The following is a 16,840-nucleotide window of genomic DNA, read 5'->3' on the forward strand; positions in this document are numbered from 1 at the left end:
CTAATTGGGATTAAAAACTAAGAATACATTATTTTCTTAAGAGTATTTTTCTGTATCAGCAAATGCCACAAGAGATACTCTTTTGATTTCAAAGGGGAGGTAAGAAACACAAGTGGAAGGGCTAGCCATAAAATAATTACTCTATTCAAATATGTTGCATGCTCTAGAAGCTTGTAAATTGCTCTATTAATGTTAGGCCACACTATTTTCCCAGATGAGGGGAAATGAGCATGGTAGCACTTGCAAAAACAATGAAAACATGAAGTGTCAGTTCTGTCATTAGCTTGCATTACATCAAAGATAGCATTTGTACCGTTTACCATGCATATTCTTCAAAGATGCATGGAAGTACGCTCCTTCAGAAAACAGCACCACTAAGCTGGACAGTGTTGTCTGCTCATGAGTAGTATGCTCCACCCAGCCAGGGTCTATATCGCCTTTCCCCATTCAATTTTAGGAGAAATTTGTGACTTCCCACTTGGACCCCAATTGACAGCACTCTAAGTACCCAACAGCTTTCCAAAAATACATCTTTATTTAACCTTCAGATTAGCATACATAAACATGTGACTTTTCAAATCGTTATAGCTTGAAATGCAGCAAAATTAAATCCCTGTGTCCTAGACTCAGACCTAACATAGCAATGCAAACATGCAGGTAGAGTCTGAATATATTGCTCTTATTAAGGAATTATGCTGAAGGTCATGACTTGCATTCATACCTGTGAACTGAAGATTCAAACAAAAAAGCGAGCATTCCGGACATAAGAATTTCAAGTATTGATATGCCATTCTTTGTCCACTGCAGAAATGAAAGGCCATTAGAGGGTAGAATTGGTAAAACGCATTCAATATTTCTTTGTACTTGTATAGTGCCTTTCATCAAGTGATTGTCAAAGCCCTTTATTAAGCCTCACAACACCCCTGTGAGGTAGGTAAGTAAAAGTAAATTGAGGCACAGAGCAGTTAAGTGATTTGCCCACGGTCACAGAAAAAATCTGTAGCAGAGTCAGGAACAGAACTCAAGAAAGCTGATTCCCAGTCAGTTTCTCCAATCATGAGGCCATTCTGCCTCCCTGATAGTTAGTTTGTTAATGGCTGTCTACAAAATATTTCTAATCTACTGAAAAACAAGAGAGTGGATGATGATGGCAGAACTTGTTAGTCAATACACATATCAAACTTACCTTACCAGTGCATCTGGTTTGCTTAGCTGGTTATTAGGAATACAGTTTTCCATTAAGTCCTTGTGTGTGCTTGGGCTCTTGCTAGTGCATTTCTGTTTTTTCTCATTCTTTGTGGATGAGGAAGGGATGCTCCCATTAGTCGCACTGTGACTGCGAGGTGAGGAGTTCACAACTCCACTAGCATTTTTATAATTTTTGGATGCGGCAGTGCATGAGTCCTCTTTTAAGAGGTTTTCTGTACTTCCTACAAGATCATTATTTAATCTTTTACTATTAATATGGTTTTCCATATATTCAATTTCTTGTATTTTTGAGTCTACTGGTTGTAAAATATTGTTATTTATTCCAAGGTTGTGTTTCTTGGCATCCTTGTCCTTTTCTTTCCCTTTTTCTCTATATTCTAATTCTGGCAACGTTGTGGATAATTTTTTATTGGCTGGAATGCCTCCATTGTGCTGCAAAAGTATTGAGGAATCCATATCAGATAATCCTTTGGCTGCTGCAATACCAAAAAACATATTGTTAATGCCATAGAATAGACTGTTTTAGTCAACTGCAAATCTTTATTTTAAGAAAATAAAACATTAAGTATCTGATTAACCTGCTTACTGAAACAACTGTATCTTATCTGGATTTAGAAAAACAAGGTTAATACTTAAGACTACTTTTTGATAGACAGGACCTTACAGGAAAGTACTTCTGCTATAAATAATTACCCCTCAGAGAATAGTATCACTAACTTACCATATGACAAGAATGACTAACAAAGCAATGAAAGATTAAAAAAATAGATTGAGGGACATGATTAATCTGAAACTTAAAAAAAATTGCAGTTCTTAAAACTACTTCTTATTCTTCTGCCCTTGAAGTTCCTTGCAATTTTTATGGTTTTGCCATAATATTTTCATAATGCTTTAAAGCCTGTCTCCCCCTTGTTACTGTGTGAAAGGCCTACATGATCACCAGAAGAAACTGCAACATGGAATGCCCACAGTACTTTCAAATCAGAAAGATTTTTTTGTGCTGCTTAATTATTGTAATCTTAGATATTACTTATAACAATTATCCAGCCGAAATAGTCAGATAAGAGCCTGGGAATTAAACTGACACCCCTTTTTAGAAATAAAACAATATTTTTCATCATTTCTAAGAAGAGGAGGATGTCTCCCACCTTATTTCAATTAAGTATCTGAAATGGCTAAGAGCTCTGCAGCTTTATGATGAATGGTCATGGTAATGTCCAGGTCTAACAGTCCCAGTAACTGCACTGGTCTCATCTATCTCCATTTTATTACAGCAGTTAGACAACTCAGGAAATGCATTTCAGCACAACTGTTATTTTGTGACAGTGAGAGTCACTGTGTTCTGCTTCATACCTAATGCCATTGCTGGATTCAGGCAACCGTCACCCAGTAACATAGTACATCTCTTATACACAATGCTTCACAAACCATGAAATAAGGTGAAACTTCAAATGGAGGAATTTGCTTTAAAAGTATTTGCTGTAAAATGGATTTTTTTTTCCATTTTGAAAAATTAGTTTCTGATAAGTGTAGATTAAATGTATTGCTCCATCTTTTCCTTCACTACATAAATGATTTGTTGCAATGACTGTTTATTTGTTTAAATAAAATTAAAAGCATAATTAAAAATAATTGCTGTTCAATTCAGAGGGAGAAGGGGAACATTTAAACTTCTACTTTCAACCAGAATAGATCAAACTTGAAAAATAATCCCGTAACAGTTTCTTTTTTAAATTGAGACTCATTTTCCCTACCATGCAATAATCTTAGTGTTTTAAATTAACATAGTAGGACTTCGCTGATTCTGACTAATGGCCAGGAAACTGGTTTAAAACTTCTCATTTGTTGAGTCACCAAAGAGAGAAGTTAAAAGCAAGGACTAAGCATTGGAAACTGCTTTTTTCCCCAACAATGTTTAAATTTTAAAATTGATGGTTCTTCATAGCATAAAACCAAACTGTACTGAAATATTAGTGCTATGGGGCCTCACTGCAATACATTGCTAAAGAAAGGAGCCTGGTAATTTTTTTGTATCAATTATACAGACTATGCAGATTAATGAAGGTCTGGATTAACATGCATAGGATCTTCATAATTATAGCTGGCGGCAGGAAAACATTATGCGGTCTGTACAACCTACCTTCCTCTGCCTCCCTTTCTTGCCTTTGTAGCATCTGTTGCTCTGGGGGTAGAGCTTGCTGGAGAAGCTGCATATAAAATTCATTCTCTTTCTGTACTTCTTTTTGTTTTCTTAATCGCATTTTGTAGCTGACATAACTTTTGAAGCCAAAGCCCAAAGTCACAACAGGATAGCCAATACTAGAAAGAAGATAACTTTAACTGAAATATGACTCCATGAACGAATCAGAGATATACCATGCACAGATTTTTACGTTAAAAAGGATGATGGCAGTGCAGATACTTTTATTTTATTCATATGTAAAGGCAACTTTCAAAAAGTGCCAGACTAGAAAATACAGTAGGCTAGGCGTCCTTGAAGGAGGTAACAGCTTATGTGGTCTAGAACAGTGTCTCGGACTGGGGTATGTAGATAACTTTTGGAGCGTAAGTAACAGGAAGAAATGGGGAAAAGGGGTAAAGAGAAACAAACTAAGGAAAAGAAAGAAAAAATAAAAATGAAGATTAACTCTACAATCTCTCTTTCTCAGGTTGCTGGAGAGTTTACAGTGTGGCTGTAATGACATAAAAGGATTTCCCTCCCTATTGTCATCCATACCAAGGAATTATAGGAGTAACACAACATAAACTTAAAAGAATGTATATGATTTAAAAAGTAGGAGAAATTAGGGGTGTGCGAAATGGGCCCTATTTGATTTGGATTTGGCCCAAATCAGGAACAGTGATTTGATTCTTTGATTCGGATCACTGTCCCATATTTTATTTGGCCAAATCTGAATCTGAAGATTCAATGCTGATTCCGACAATCAGCAATTTGGCCATAGACACAGCTTTCAATGTTTTTTCTACATACCTTGAGGTACCAGCGTGGCTTGTGAACGCTGTGATGCTGGGGCGCATACAGTATCTCACAGGAGTGGGGGGGGGACTCCACATGCTCGGCAGCGAACCCAGAAATGGACCAGAAGTACTTCTGGTCCACTTCCGGGTCCGCTGCCGAGGACACCCCCCACCCCAGCTCGGCAATCAGCCATGGGGGGACCCCAGGTACCCTCCCCAGACCCAGGAGACACCAGAGCTTCTGGGTCTGCTGCCGAGCATGCTGGGGAGCCCCCCACACACTTCTGTGGCATGCTCCATGCACCCCAGCATTGCAACACTCATGAGCCGCCTGCTACCTAGAGGTACATAGAAAAAACGTTTAAAGCTGTGTCGATGTCCAAATTGCTGAATCTTTCCGAATCTCTCTGAATTGATTCAGAGAGATTAAAGAGTCCTCTGATTTGATTTGGATTCGGCCACCAAATTGGTCCAAAACAAATCAGGGACCGAAGCGTCACACAGCCCTAGGAGAAAACCTGTCTAGATGATTAGGTTTTTGACTATGAGCCAGGAATTTCTGAGTTCTAAACTCAGTTCTATGCTGTAGGATTTTTTTTTTTAATACAGCAATTTGATCATACAAAAATTAATATTCTTATCAGATGGTCAGAATTGCAGAAATATAAAATGCTAGCAGATCATACTATTAGCTTTGCTAATAAGGACCTAACAGGTACATGTCCACTGGCAACAATTCATCTCCCAAATCTTTTTTTTTTAATTTTAAGATGGAAAAAATCCCATCCACTAGCAAAAACAAAATAAAACCAAAGCCAAACCTGCTAGCATAAAAGCTACATAAAAATAGTTTAGGCTAACTAATTTGCTAATATGCTACTGAAAAATTCTGAGATGCACTATCTTTATTTATAACTCTGCTATCTAAAAGATCTTAGGAATAACTATATATAATTTTTGCAGGAATTTTTGTTTACAAATTCTTTAATATTTATCATTGTTTAAAAGAGATATGAAAACTAATTTAATGTACTTTACAAACCCTGAAACAGAGCTACCAGCAATACACGGCATTGATGATTTTGTATAGTTAATTATATATTTCCAAGGAATTCAATTTTTTTTTTTACATTCTCTGGTGTCTTAGACCAAGAGTGGATTTTGCTAACTATTATTCAGTCTTTTTATCCCCTGCTTGTTAATGACACAAAGTAAATTTGTGTTCCCAACATGAAGCCAAAATGTGGGGATTATTTTGCATATGCATCTCATGTTATCTTTGCCAATGTTTCTTTTGTGACACAGTGCAAAGCCAGCTGTAGCTATAGTTCTAAAACTCTGAGATAAGCTGGAATCTTTTCATCCACTTCAGATACTGTGAAGAGAGGTTCTTCTGTCATGTGGAGTGCTTCTGTAACTTATTATAGAATTTAATTAAAGTTTTAATGGATTTATTGCACAATGTACATTTAAGTGACAGATGTCTAATTTATTCATGCAATTGTACCACTGAGAACTGGACTAAGTGACTCCAAGAAAAAGACAAACTCTTTTAAACCCAAAGCAGATAAATGAATATTGCCTTATAAAATTACTGCTGCTTAAAAGTGTATTTTTTCCTCAAAAGGATATTTTGTATTTACTGACAAGTCATTACCACTAATTACTGTAAAATTATGCAGTTTGTTTGTTGTTTCAATTTGCCAGCTCCAATCCACTATGGGGATTTTGAACAGGACAAGAACAAGGTTGCAGCACCTCTAAACCCTTCCCCACCCCCAACCAAAAATACAGACATATATTAACTTTTCAATCATAGATCTCTAAGGCCTCACATAGGAAGCAAATGACTCACTCCATCATTGCAGAAAGACATTTGTAGATATTCATAAAGGGACAAAAACATCAACTAATCAAGTAGCACTGAAAATTTTGGCTACATTTATCTAACACTTTTGGATACATTTTACTAATTTCTATAAATGGAAATTTGTTGTAAGCTCATGAAAAATGTTTAAAGAAACAGGGCAATAATCTTTGGCATAGATACCGCAATTCCCTCCAGTTCACAAGCAAGACATCCTGAGTGTGTTATACTTGGATTAAGTTTATCACACATTATGTCTGGAATATTTAGTGACAGACAAAGGGCACAAGATAAGCAACTGTGAATTTGTATGATGGCATCAAGGTTAAAAAGGGGAGCAACACTTACCAATGTGCAGCAAAGGGACGACAAAGGTCCACATGGAAATTTTTGAGATCTTTAAATCTAATTGCTGCTTCAATATAAACAAAAAGTATCCACAGCGATACTGTTGGTAAACATACCCCCCTCTCTATGGGAAAAGAAACGAAAGACATGCATTAATAATACATTAAAAGCACAAATACCCTGAAATTTATACTTCCAGAAGACTTAGAAATCAAAGGAAGTTATTAGTCAAAGCTGCCTGGATATGTGGAATTAAAGAGTAGCTTTTGGATAACAAAATCTAAACAGGGTTTAATTAAAGAGTAACTTAAACCTTTGCTTTATTAAATGAACTAATTACTAAAAGCCTAAAGTGACATACCTGCCAACAAAGAACTCAAGTGGGGAAAGCCTGCAGAACCTGGGGCAATATTATAGTTTAGGACTCTGGTAACAAGTAAGGGTTAACATGGATTGAACCAGAAGGACCTATTTGGGCACCTCTTAGAGCTGGATGTGAATGGTAAAATCAAATATGCAAGCCAATCTGACAGCTGAGAAGAGGACTGTGTAAGTGTATCACCTGTCACCCAATACACCAAATTCCTTCCCCAAATGTAGGCAACGGTTTCTTTAACACAAATTCTAGATTAGGTAGAAGATCACTCAGGGGTCCTTTGCTCTACTGCGTAAAGCTCTGCTCTCACATTTTACATTTGCATCAGTTTTAGAGAGGCATGACTTCCTAGCAGGAACAAGGCATGGCCAGTCAACAAGAGTTTGTCACTTGTAGAAGTTATTGATTTGATATGTAGCAGCTATATTACAGGCCACTTTCAATTGTACTCTATTACTTTCACAATAATAAATATAAAGGAAGGTTCTTACTCTCTGCAGATATTTAGTCATCTTTTAAGGCACTTTGGGAAGATCTCCGATGTAAAACCAAAATTGAAAACTGTTTTTGTGGGCTGATTACTAGGTTATGTGCGTAGCTCTTTTTTGAGCAACCATGTGTCAGACCCAGGTGTCTCACTTTATAAACAGCAGTAAATGGTAGAGTTTGCAACCTCACGGAAAGGTGTCACAAACTGTGAAGGGCATTGTGAACTCCCATCATACCATGTTGCTAGACTGTAGCTGGAAGGACCAATTATTTTATGATTCTCCAGCCATGCTGAAGAGCAGCACTTCATCCACTGTCCAATACCTCATTCATGAGTAACAACTGTAATGGTTTTTTTTCTAAATTTACCAAGAGCTGAATGGGAATAACCAGATTAATTCTATACAACTGTGAGACATTCCAGAGTTGATTTTCCAAGAATCAAAATCAAGACAGTTAATGCTGTGTTTGCCTTCAGGTCTAAATCTATGAGACACCTATCTTGCTGAACAGTCATGTCATTTGAGAAGGAACACTTTAGGATTTTAAAAATATTTAAAATCCTGTCCAAAATTATTTTTTAGGATTCCTTAAAAGATTGAGGAAAGGCAACAACTTATTCAATCTCTTCCATTAGACTCCCACATTGATATTATGACTCCATCAGTGGGCTGAGAAATGCTCACTGCAGTGCTAACTCCTGCAATTCTATTGCAACTCTTGTAATATTTGGTGTTTTTCTTAAAGTCCCAGGTCTTGGAGGCAGACAACTAAGCTGGGATCCCCACTTCCATTCAAAAAAGTTCTAAACCTCTTGGAAAAATTTTGAGAATATGAATTTAGTGTACCTAATGAGTCAGGAACTGAATGAGAAGAGGCCAAGATGTATAAAAAAAAATCTTAGCAGTTTTAAAACAAACATGATTTTGGGGGAAAATTCATTTTTTAAAGTTTGTGGTCAGAAACTCTGTTTTCAGAACAAAGAGAAGTGTGGCAAGTGCTTTATCTTGGGAACATCCCTGCTGTTAACTGCAGGCTTCTTTTACGATAAAATTTGCACAAGTGTATTTATTGATAATTACTTTTATCAGTAAAGGCAGGGGAAAATGTTTTGTCATTTATCTCCCAATTTAACAACACTAGTCAATTAAATAAACAGTTCTGACAGTATTTCACAAAACTTTTTGTTACTCAAGTTTCCCAAGATACTGCATAAATGTTCAGAAGTCAGGCATCAGCTTTTTTTTTTTTTTTGTTTTAATACTGATCTGGGGATCATACATACTTGGAGCTATTAGTCAAGAAGTTACAAACAAAGAAGTTTCAGATACAAACCTGTGGTTTAAAGACATTTTAAAACTAAACTGATTTTTACCATGGCAGAGGGACTTCAATTTAAAACAAACACAAGGTAGCAGCTGTATAAACAATATTAATAAAAATAACTGATAAACTATGTTTCTGCACCTTACTGAAAAGAGTAAGATTTATATTTTACCAACAAATTGTTGCCATAAGAGTGCAGACTTACCGGTGTGCCAGACATACTGTACCCATACATAGGTGCTGGCAGCAAAAAATAGCCATTGTATTGGTATGAAGAGGAGACATATTATATTTGATGTGAATGCTACACAAACAAAAAATACTGAAAAGGCCTAAAGAAAAGGGAAGAAAAGAGAAGTCTTAGTGCTTCAGTCATATCCCAGTAAAAAACACTTTCTGTTTGCTAACAAGGACTTCAGGGTTATTTCAATGTGAAAACATTATTAATGGCTACAAAAAATGGGCAAACTAATGGAGCAATCTGGCTAATGCAGGTTCTGAGCCATAAATTATGGGACAAACAGCACACTATTCAGAATCATTTAGATCCTGTCCATTCTGCCAGTGCATCTTCACACAAGGTCACAAAGTCCGAATGCAGTGGCTGGTAGGACTTCAACTACTGACATGGGCTTAGGCTGCCTATAGTTTTCTCTGGACATCAACAAATGCCTTTTTGTAATGTTATACTTACAAAAAAGCATTAGATATTTAAGTAGACAAGCCCATCCATATTATATCAAATGGGATTTAAACATATCTATCTACCTACCTACCTAAGGGATAAGTTGATCACTGACAACCAAAGAAACGTGTCCACAAGGAAGTGATTCCATGGTCAAAACTGCTTTACCACCCATTCATAGATAGGACACGTGTGAAGACAGACCACTGATCTCATAGTTTGACAATTCCCATGTCCCAGGGTTCAGAACTCTTAGACTGCTCCACTGCTCAGGTGCTAGAACCACCTGGCATTTGGCTTCATGCCTCATTACACAATTGAGGTCAGCAGTTATTTTATTACAACTTCATGGCCAGCTCCAGTTTGCAGCTCAAAAAATACCACCAGAAAACCTTGCTATGCCCCAGGAAACATAAATGTTAAATCATAATTTAAAAGGAACTGAGCAGGGATTGGGCTGCTCATATTCAATATCCAATATAATATGGATGGGCTTGTCTATTATACCTTTGCATGGGTACAACTGACCTCTAAAAATAGCTGCAGATTTTTAAAAGGGGTAGGGGGAACTATATTTCTAATATTTTATGGATAAAAATTAACCAGTGCTGAGTAACAACTTGAAATTAAGAGTAATTTTCAGCTACAAAGCCTCATCTTATTTCTCAAATACGCATACCCCACCAGGAAAACAAACAAACTTTGTACCCAATTTCTACTCTAGAGAAAAAACTCTATAAAGTAAATGCATAAAAATTGAGACAAACTATAAATATAAATCAAGTTCTAATATAAAACTGTTTTAAGTCTTAGTTTTCTTATTGGCACCTAGAAACATTACCATACTTGGACACATACTGCATGCACCTTTCCCCTCCAAAAAATCAGCCCCCGCAAAATTGGGGTACAGGTCTTGGGTGTCTGCAGCATACAACATCAGCTTCCTCACCTAACACAGCAAACCAGCAGCAGTGGCATGTCTATTAAGGCAGTTAAGAGTGTCAACTTTCTTAATGGCTAACTGATCTTCACTCCACAGGTATTAACCTTTGTTTCTCCTTTTTAATAGTCTTTGATGTTCCTCTAGTCAAGCTAACCTTTCTTCTGACAACTTTGCTGCCTTTTAGCCACTCCCGGTTTCTCTCCTCCTATTTCACAGCCTTCTAGTCTTCAGCAGGATTAAGCAGGAAAGGGAGGATGAGTGAACTGAAGACTAGGCTCTGTCCCTGTTGTGGCCATAACTCTGGGAAAAAAAATTACTTTTTCTTTAGACTGCCTTCCCAAAAACAAGCCAGGTGTCTTCTGTGGGAGCATATGGTATGCCAGAAAATATGGTACCAGCTTAAAGATATGATCATTTTTTTTCTTTATCTGATCCTTATATGGCTCAATTACCACAGAGCCTAACCCTCAATGTGCCTACTTTCCAAAGACCTGTTCAAGGTAAAGTATAATTATCCCTGGTTTAAAGATAGGAAATGGAAGCACATAAAAGTTAAGTGATTCACCCAAGATTAAATAGGAACTACATGCCAAAGCAAGAACTTGTGCCTAGGTCAATTAGGTCCCGTAAGTGCTCTAACTTTAAATAATCTTTCTTCACTAGTGATTAAAGACAGTATTGAGTTGTTTATATACACTAACCTACTATAGCCCTAGAACCTTTCCATTGTGCTATTAGGAACTCAACATTTTTTTTTTAGCAATTTTCTGTTATACATACCAAGCCCTGGTATCTGAAGGAATCGTAAACACTCCTGATGAAAAGCCAGAATGGCCAGAGATATTCAAATCTGAACTCCAGGACAAAATCTGCCAGCAGTACAAGTGCCCACACTACTAGGAACTTCAGGTATAGAAACGTACTGTAATGAAAAAAAAACGGGCATTAAGTTCAGCACTTCTGCTGAAACGACTCTGCAGCCAACAAGAGTGCATATTGGGTTGGATCCTATTCCACATGTTAGGCACTTGCATGAATTCAGATGCCTAAAGTATGATCCTATTCCACCCTGGTTTAACTCCCAAATAAAATATTAATGTGAACGGTAGCTGGGTCTTCTACCTCCTCTCCTCTCTGTGACTTAATCTTAAAGCTAAAATGATAGTATGTCACCAAAGCAAACAGACATGTAAACATTTTTTCAGGGACTCAGGCAGGGTGGAATAGGACTGCATTTAGGTCCCTACGAGGTAGAACAGAACCTGGCCCATTATTCTTGTAATAAATGTAAAATGCACAAGAAAACTATTTTAACATAAAAAGGCTTAAGGATTTATTCCAATACAAGTAGTCTTGGGTTAATGTAGTTAAGCCAGAAACTCAAAATCATCTGGGAAAAAAAAAGTTTAAGAGTGGCAAAAAGGGAGGGGAAAATACATTTTACTGTTGTTACAAAATACTTTTTGCCAACTTCTTCATTAAAAAAAATACAACTAAGCACTAGAAAAAGTTTTGCAATTGGGGCTCATCATTCAAACTATGCTGTTTACAGTTGAACAACTCCTTATTTGCTCAATTTTCCTCTCTAGTGCTTGCTTGCAAAGCTCATTCAGTTTTCTGCATTTTCCCCAAACAAGGAAGTTTGGTCCTTCCCAGCTCCCTTTTTGAATTCAAACACAGAAAAAAAAATCACGTAATATTAGCAACTGTGAACTCATGTGTAGTCATATAATAAAAGGAGAAACAGTACAGAAGCCTATTAACTTAATAGTACGTACTGTACCCAAGGACCCTTTAAAGTTCAGGCATCTATTTGAAAAATGGGGAAACCAAGGCACAAGTTATTTCAGAACACAGTCAGACTTTCCCACTTTTGGCCTGACATGTTACCCAATAGGCACTGTATTCGCCACTAGAAGCTTTAAAATATTTTGATTCAAACACCAATGGACAGCTCAAGTACTTATTTAGGTTAGCATTGCAAGTGTTACCCCATTAGTCAATCTGTTCGGCTATTACAACAAAGCTAACAGAAGGACAGCAAAGAGCATCCAACTCCTTACTACACAGCGCAAATTTGCATAACAGAGTGTTTGTACATATCATACATGGTTACATAACTCTCTTGAACCCAGACCTGTCCTTTCAGGATATCTGCTCAACAACACTAATTTTCTCTGTATCACATGCCAGCATCACTAGTGGAACTCTGCCCTGGGATGTTTAAGGATCAGACGCCAGGAATGAACATGTACCACAATATGCAAAGCTGCCTCGGGTTTCTGTACTGTGCACAGCTATCCAGTTTATCATGGAGGTAATGCAAGTCTTCATAAAAGATACAGAGCAAAAAAGCTTGAGAAAAGAACAAAATTTCACATAAGCAATGAGTTAAGTGATTGAAGTACCAGTCAGCTACGAAGAGACACTAGTGGAAATTATTGAGCCTATCAGGTAGATCACTTTATTCCATTTCATTTAAATGCAACAAGGTACCCATCTCAGGGTGATGAAGCAAATTATCACAAAAAGAGAAGCGATCATCATTTGCCACTTCACTAAGAATTATTCTTTTCCAGTGCAAGCCATCATCTAGAGTTTTTATTGAGCTAATTACTGAGCAATTGCATACCTTTTAGCTACGTGCATCAAAAAGGAAGATATTCTGAGCGGTATCTATTAGCAATTGTTTTAAACAAGACAACTCTCTAGGCATCTCAGAAGCCTTTAGCCCATAACCATTTTGGTAATTTTTCAGACACTGACATTTCAAAGTTATTAAAACCATGGAATGATTGTAGCAGCAACACAGCGTAGTAATTTATTTTTCATTTACTAGCCACAGCAAAGACATTAGTATATCTTGGAAGCTATTACAGTGGTAGAAGTGACTAGCTTGCGAATTGAGCGCCTGACACCTGTAAGACTCACACCTGTCTGTGAAATTCCTGAACTATTCAATTCATTCCCTTCTGTATGAATGACAGGCTGGAATCTCTGCACTAGGAAATAGGTGAACAGTTATTCCAGTAATAAATCAGTGCAACTCTTTGTAAATTTAGGTCAGTTTCCCAGCATGATTAGGAAAACACTCAACCTGTCTACCTTCATTACTGGTGACTGTTGGGGTCATGTTTATACACGGGATGTAAGAGTGACATTTGTAAGCCTTCATGGCCGGTCAGTTTTACTCAGCTGACCTCACAAAGCCTAGGGATGCTTGCTTTCACCTTCTGTCAAGTCATTAGATCTGCTCCTAAAGTCCGGTTCTACAATCCTAATCGACTGTAACTACTCCCATTGAATTCAGCTCCTTCAACAGCACTGCCTACAAGTCAACACTATACAATGCAAGAGTTGCAGTCATGCTTAAAATAGTACAAAAGCAAAAAGAGTTACAGAGAGGTAATCATGTAAGGTGCTTTATACTCCAAAAACACTGACCATCCTACAAACAGACTCAACCTCAAATATTATTTGCTTTCTAAAAAAGCATTCTCTCTGTCTGAAATGCAATCTCTGAAACATTTCCTTGCATCTGCCATTGAAGCACTTATGCAACTGGACAGAAATATTATATCATTTTAAATACTTTACGATAGAAAACCATCTTCATTGAAATCCGACACTCCTAGAGTATGCATATTGTTAATTTACAGCAGAGTTGTCCAACTGGCAGTCCGCAGGTTTATTTGGGAGTTAAACTGTGACCCACAGGGTTTGTTAATGCAGCTCCTAGAGCTGCTGTCAGTGCAGTTTTGGACCCAAGGGGGTGAATGCTGCTGCTGTTCATCCTCTCACCCACTGGCTAATTTGGGGATCTTGGTTGCCACTGACTGATTACTCAAACCAGCAGCAGGAAGAAAGGAGTAGGGAAGGGAGTTGAGAGGCAAAAGCATTCATGCCCTGGGTTTCAGAGCCATGCCAGCTCAGTGGCTCTGGTAGGTGCAAAAATAAGCCACTGCCCTTGCCATGAGAGGTGGGTCATCCTAAATGGAACTGGACACTCCCGATATCGAGGATCACTGCTTCTCAGGTGGGACGCAACAATATCAATGGCTTTACATTCAATTCATCCCCTTGAGAGTAGCCAAAGCACAGCACAATAGAAGATTTTTTATTTATTTATTTATTTTTTAACTGAAGCAGATGGCGTGGTGAATTTTGCCTGCATGCTGTGTTGTATCCTTTTAATATAAAACCAAGTCTGGCAGAGGGTCTGTGCAAAGACCCACCACTGCAACATTCAGGTGTGAAAAGGGAAGTGTTTGGTTGTGTGGTCTTGCAACTGTTAATCTGAATATACTACTGCAATGGCACTTGTACAGATCTAGCAGCCACAAATCATTATGTAAGGCCTCATGAAAAACAGATGCTTTTCTAACTATTTGGGTGGAAAAGAAGCTGTGATGGTCAGGGAGGCTAGGGGTGGATTGTGTGTGCAGGACATAAAGCTTCACTGCTCCAGCCGAAGGGGCTTCCCAAATTCCATTCCTAGGAAGTTCTACTTTTAAGTTAAGAAAACATTACATATAAACATCTCTCACAAAGGCAAACTTACCTGGCTGTGATAAAAGGAAAATTAGTCTGTGCTGACTATGCTACTACATCCAGGCTTCTACCAATCCCTTTGCTAGCCAGGGTATTTCTATACTACACCACTGTAAACACGCCCTTAGTAGAGCAGATAACAGGAAGAGAGGGACAGAAGTCTTCCTTGCCCTTGTTCCACATCGGCATATTGCACTAATATGCTATTCCCAACAAACTGTATTGTCTAATTACCAGTATATCACTCAAAACAGAGCTGCATAGTAAACAAACTGCTCCCACCCTCTCCCTCCCCCATTGTCAGGTATGGTGTGCCCACCCATGAACATTTTAAATACTCCAGGGATGTAGGTATGTGTTATATTAAATGCTACATGGGAAAAAATAGGTTAATGGTGAGTTGTTCTGACAAGCTATTCTGTTAGCTTGCTTCAGATGACAGACTGCTAAATAATATTCCAGGACTCAAGTTACTAACAAGATTTTTCTCCACTTGATAATAATTTGTGATAGTCAGCCTCTTGATACTTTCTGGACTATCTTCTTCTCTCCCATACACCTGTTGTTACCTAGTCACTGTCCCTACTGTGCTTCACATCCAGTATGTTCTTCCTGAAATTCAAAAAGCTGGTGCTCCTCTGGTAGTCACTTGTTATCTGTGAACCTCTGATATTCGTTGATCTTTCTAAGCACATCCACATCTCTCCAACGCCGATAGCTGCTGCGTCAGTATTCCTGCTTAGAGATAACATTCACCACACGGAAGAGCTCTCTAACCTTGTCAGTGCCCTGCCCTGCCATTGTATTCCAATACACCCATTTTAATTTTAAGCCACTTTTCTGTATAGAAGGGGGCAAACTCTCCATATTAAAATTGGTTGCAGGTAGTTGCTCTGAATTTTAGGCATCTAATGTTCTGGTCTGTCACACATCAGAAAAAGGCTGACTTTCGTGATCTGTCCAAGAATTGACAAGGGTAGCCTTTCCTTAAAGTGGTATAGGGTTTAATTTTGCAAAACAGTGTAAGATAGAAGAAAGAAAAGATGGAAGTATTTATCAAAAAAGCAGGATACTGAACCAGAAGGACCAGTGCCCTGATTCAATACAGCTAATTCTATACAAAGTCAACTGATTATTATCATACAATGAAAATCCATAAAAACCCAAAACAACTCTCTCCCTGCTTTTTATTTCTGAAAGCGTAATTATTTTTTCTCTTTCCCAAGTGCCATAAACTGCTTCCTTAATTGCTCATTCTTTGCTCTGTGCTCATTTCACCACATCACTGTTTTCTGTGTTTTCTGTAATGTAAAACACCTACCAAAATCAGTGGCAAGAGCTATTTTGCACATAAATTCCAAAACTGGTAGAAAAATCAAGCTTCTTGCAAGTCCCACAGGCTGCAAAGTGAATCCTACTCGCACTGATGGCATGCTTCATTTCGCAGTCTGTGACTCATACAAGAGAAAGGAGAGGAAGGCATTTTTAGATTGGCAAGGTGCCAAATGGAGAGGTAGGTTTCAGAGAGGTGAAGTGTAGCATCTATGTGGAATTACTAGAAAGATCACAAAGTCAATTTGCAAAATCTCATGGCTGTCCTATTGAGGCTAGGTAGAGTACTTTGGATAATAAGAAACTATAAATTAAGACCCTCAAATGAAAAAGGTGCATGTACTTTCTCTCTTTCTACATGAATATTCCAATATTTTGAACATGTACATTCAAAAATGTTTTTCTTCTGGGGGAAGGGGGAGGACTGAAGACGAGGGACAGAAGGAGAATAACAGGTAAGCAAAAATAATACAGGAGACAATATGTACGATTAATGAGCTGAAATAAGGAAATTTACTTGGCAAATGTTTCACAATAAGCAAGAGACTGTAAGAATCCAAAAGAGACCTGCCCATGTATTAAATCAGTGCATCAGTATGGAAGGCAATATATATTACCAATATGCAACAGGAATGAGAGTAAGGGCAGACAAAATGGAAAAGTCACATACCTTTCCAGAAATTCTGGAAGAAAACTTAATACAATGGCCAAATCAGAGCAATGTATTCAGCAATG

General features: G+C 37.8%; 1 protein-coding gene across 1 annotated transcript in view; it reads right to left on the bottom strand.

Annotated features, from left to right (window-relative positions):
* Positions 1-16,840, bottom strand: part of MACO1 (macoilin 1) — a 43,159-nt gene that overhangs the window by 20,031 nt on the left and 6,288 nt on the right. The window contains exons 2-6 of the mRNA XM_090057095.1: positions 11,003-11,144; positions 8,800-8,926; positions 6,404-6,527; positions 3,350-3,528; positions 1,187-1,685 (exon numbers count right to left, since the gene is read on the bottom strand). Of these exons, the coding sequence (XP_089913221.1) occupies positions 1,187-1,685; positions 3,350-3,528; positions 6,404-6,527; positions 8,800-8,926; positions 11,003-11,144 (1,071 nt within the window). The remainder of the gene's footprint in view (positions 1-1,186; positions 1,686-3,349; positions 3,529-6,403; positions 6,528-8,799; positions 8,927-11,002; positions 11,145-16,840) is intronic.

Source organism: Crocodylus siamensis, chromosome 7, assembly GCF_052110815.1.
Source record: "Crocodylus siamensis isolate JL-2025a chromosome 7, ASM5211081v1, whole genome shotgun sequence".
NCBI classification, from domain to species: domain Eukaryota; kingdom Metazoa; phylum Chordata; order Crocodylia; family Crocodylidae; genus Crocodylus; species Crocodylus siamensis.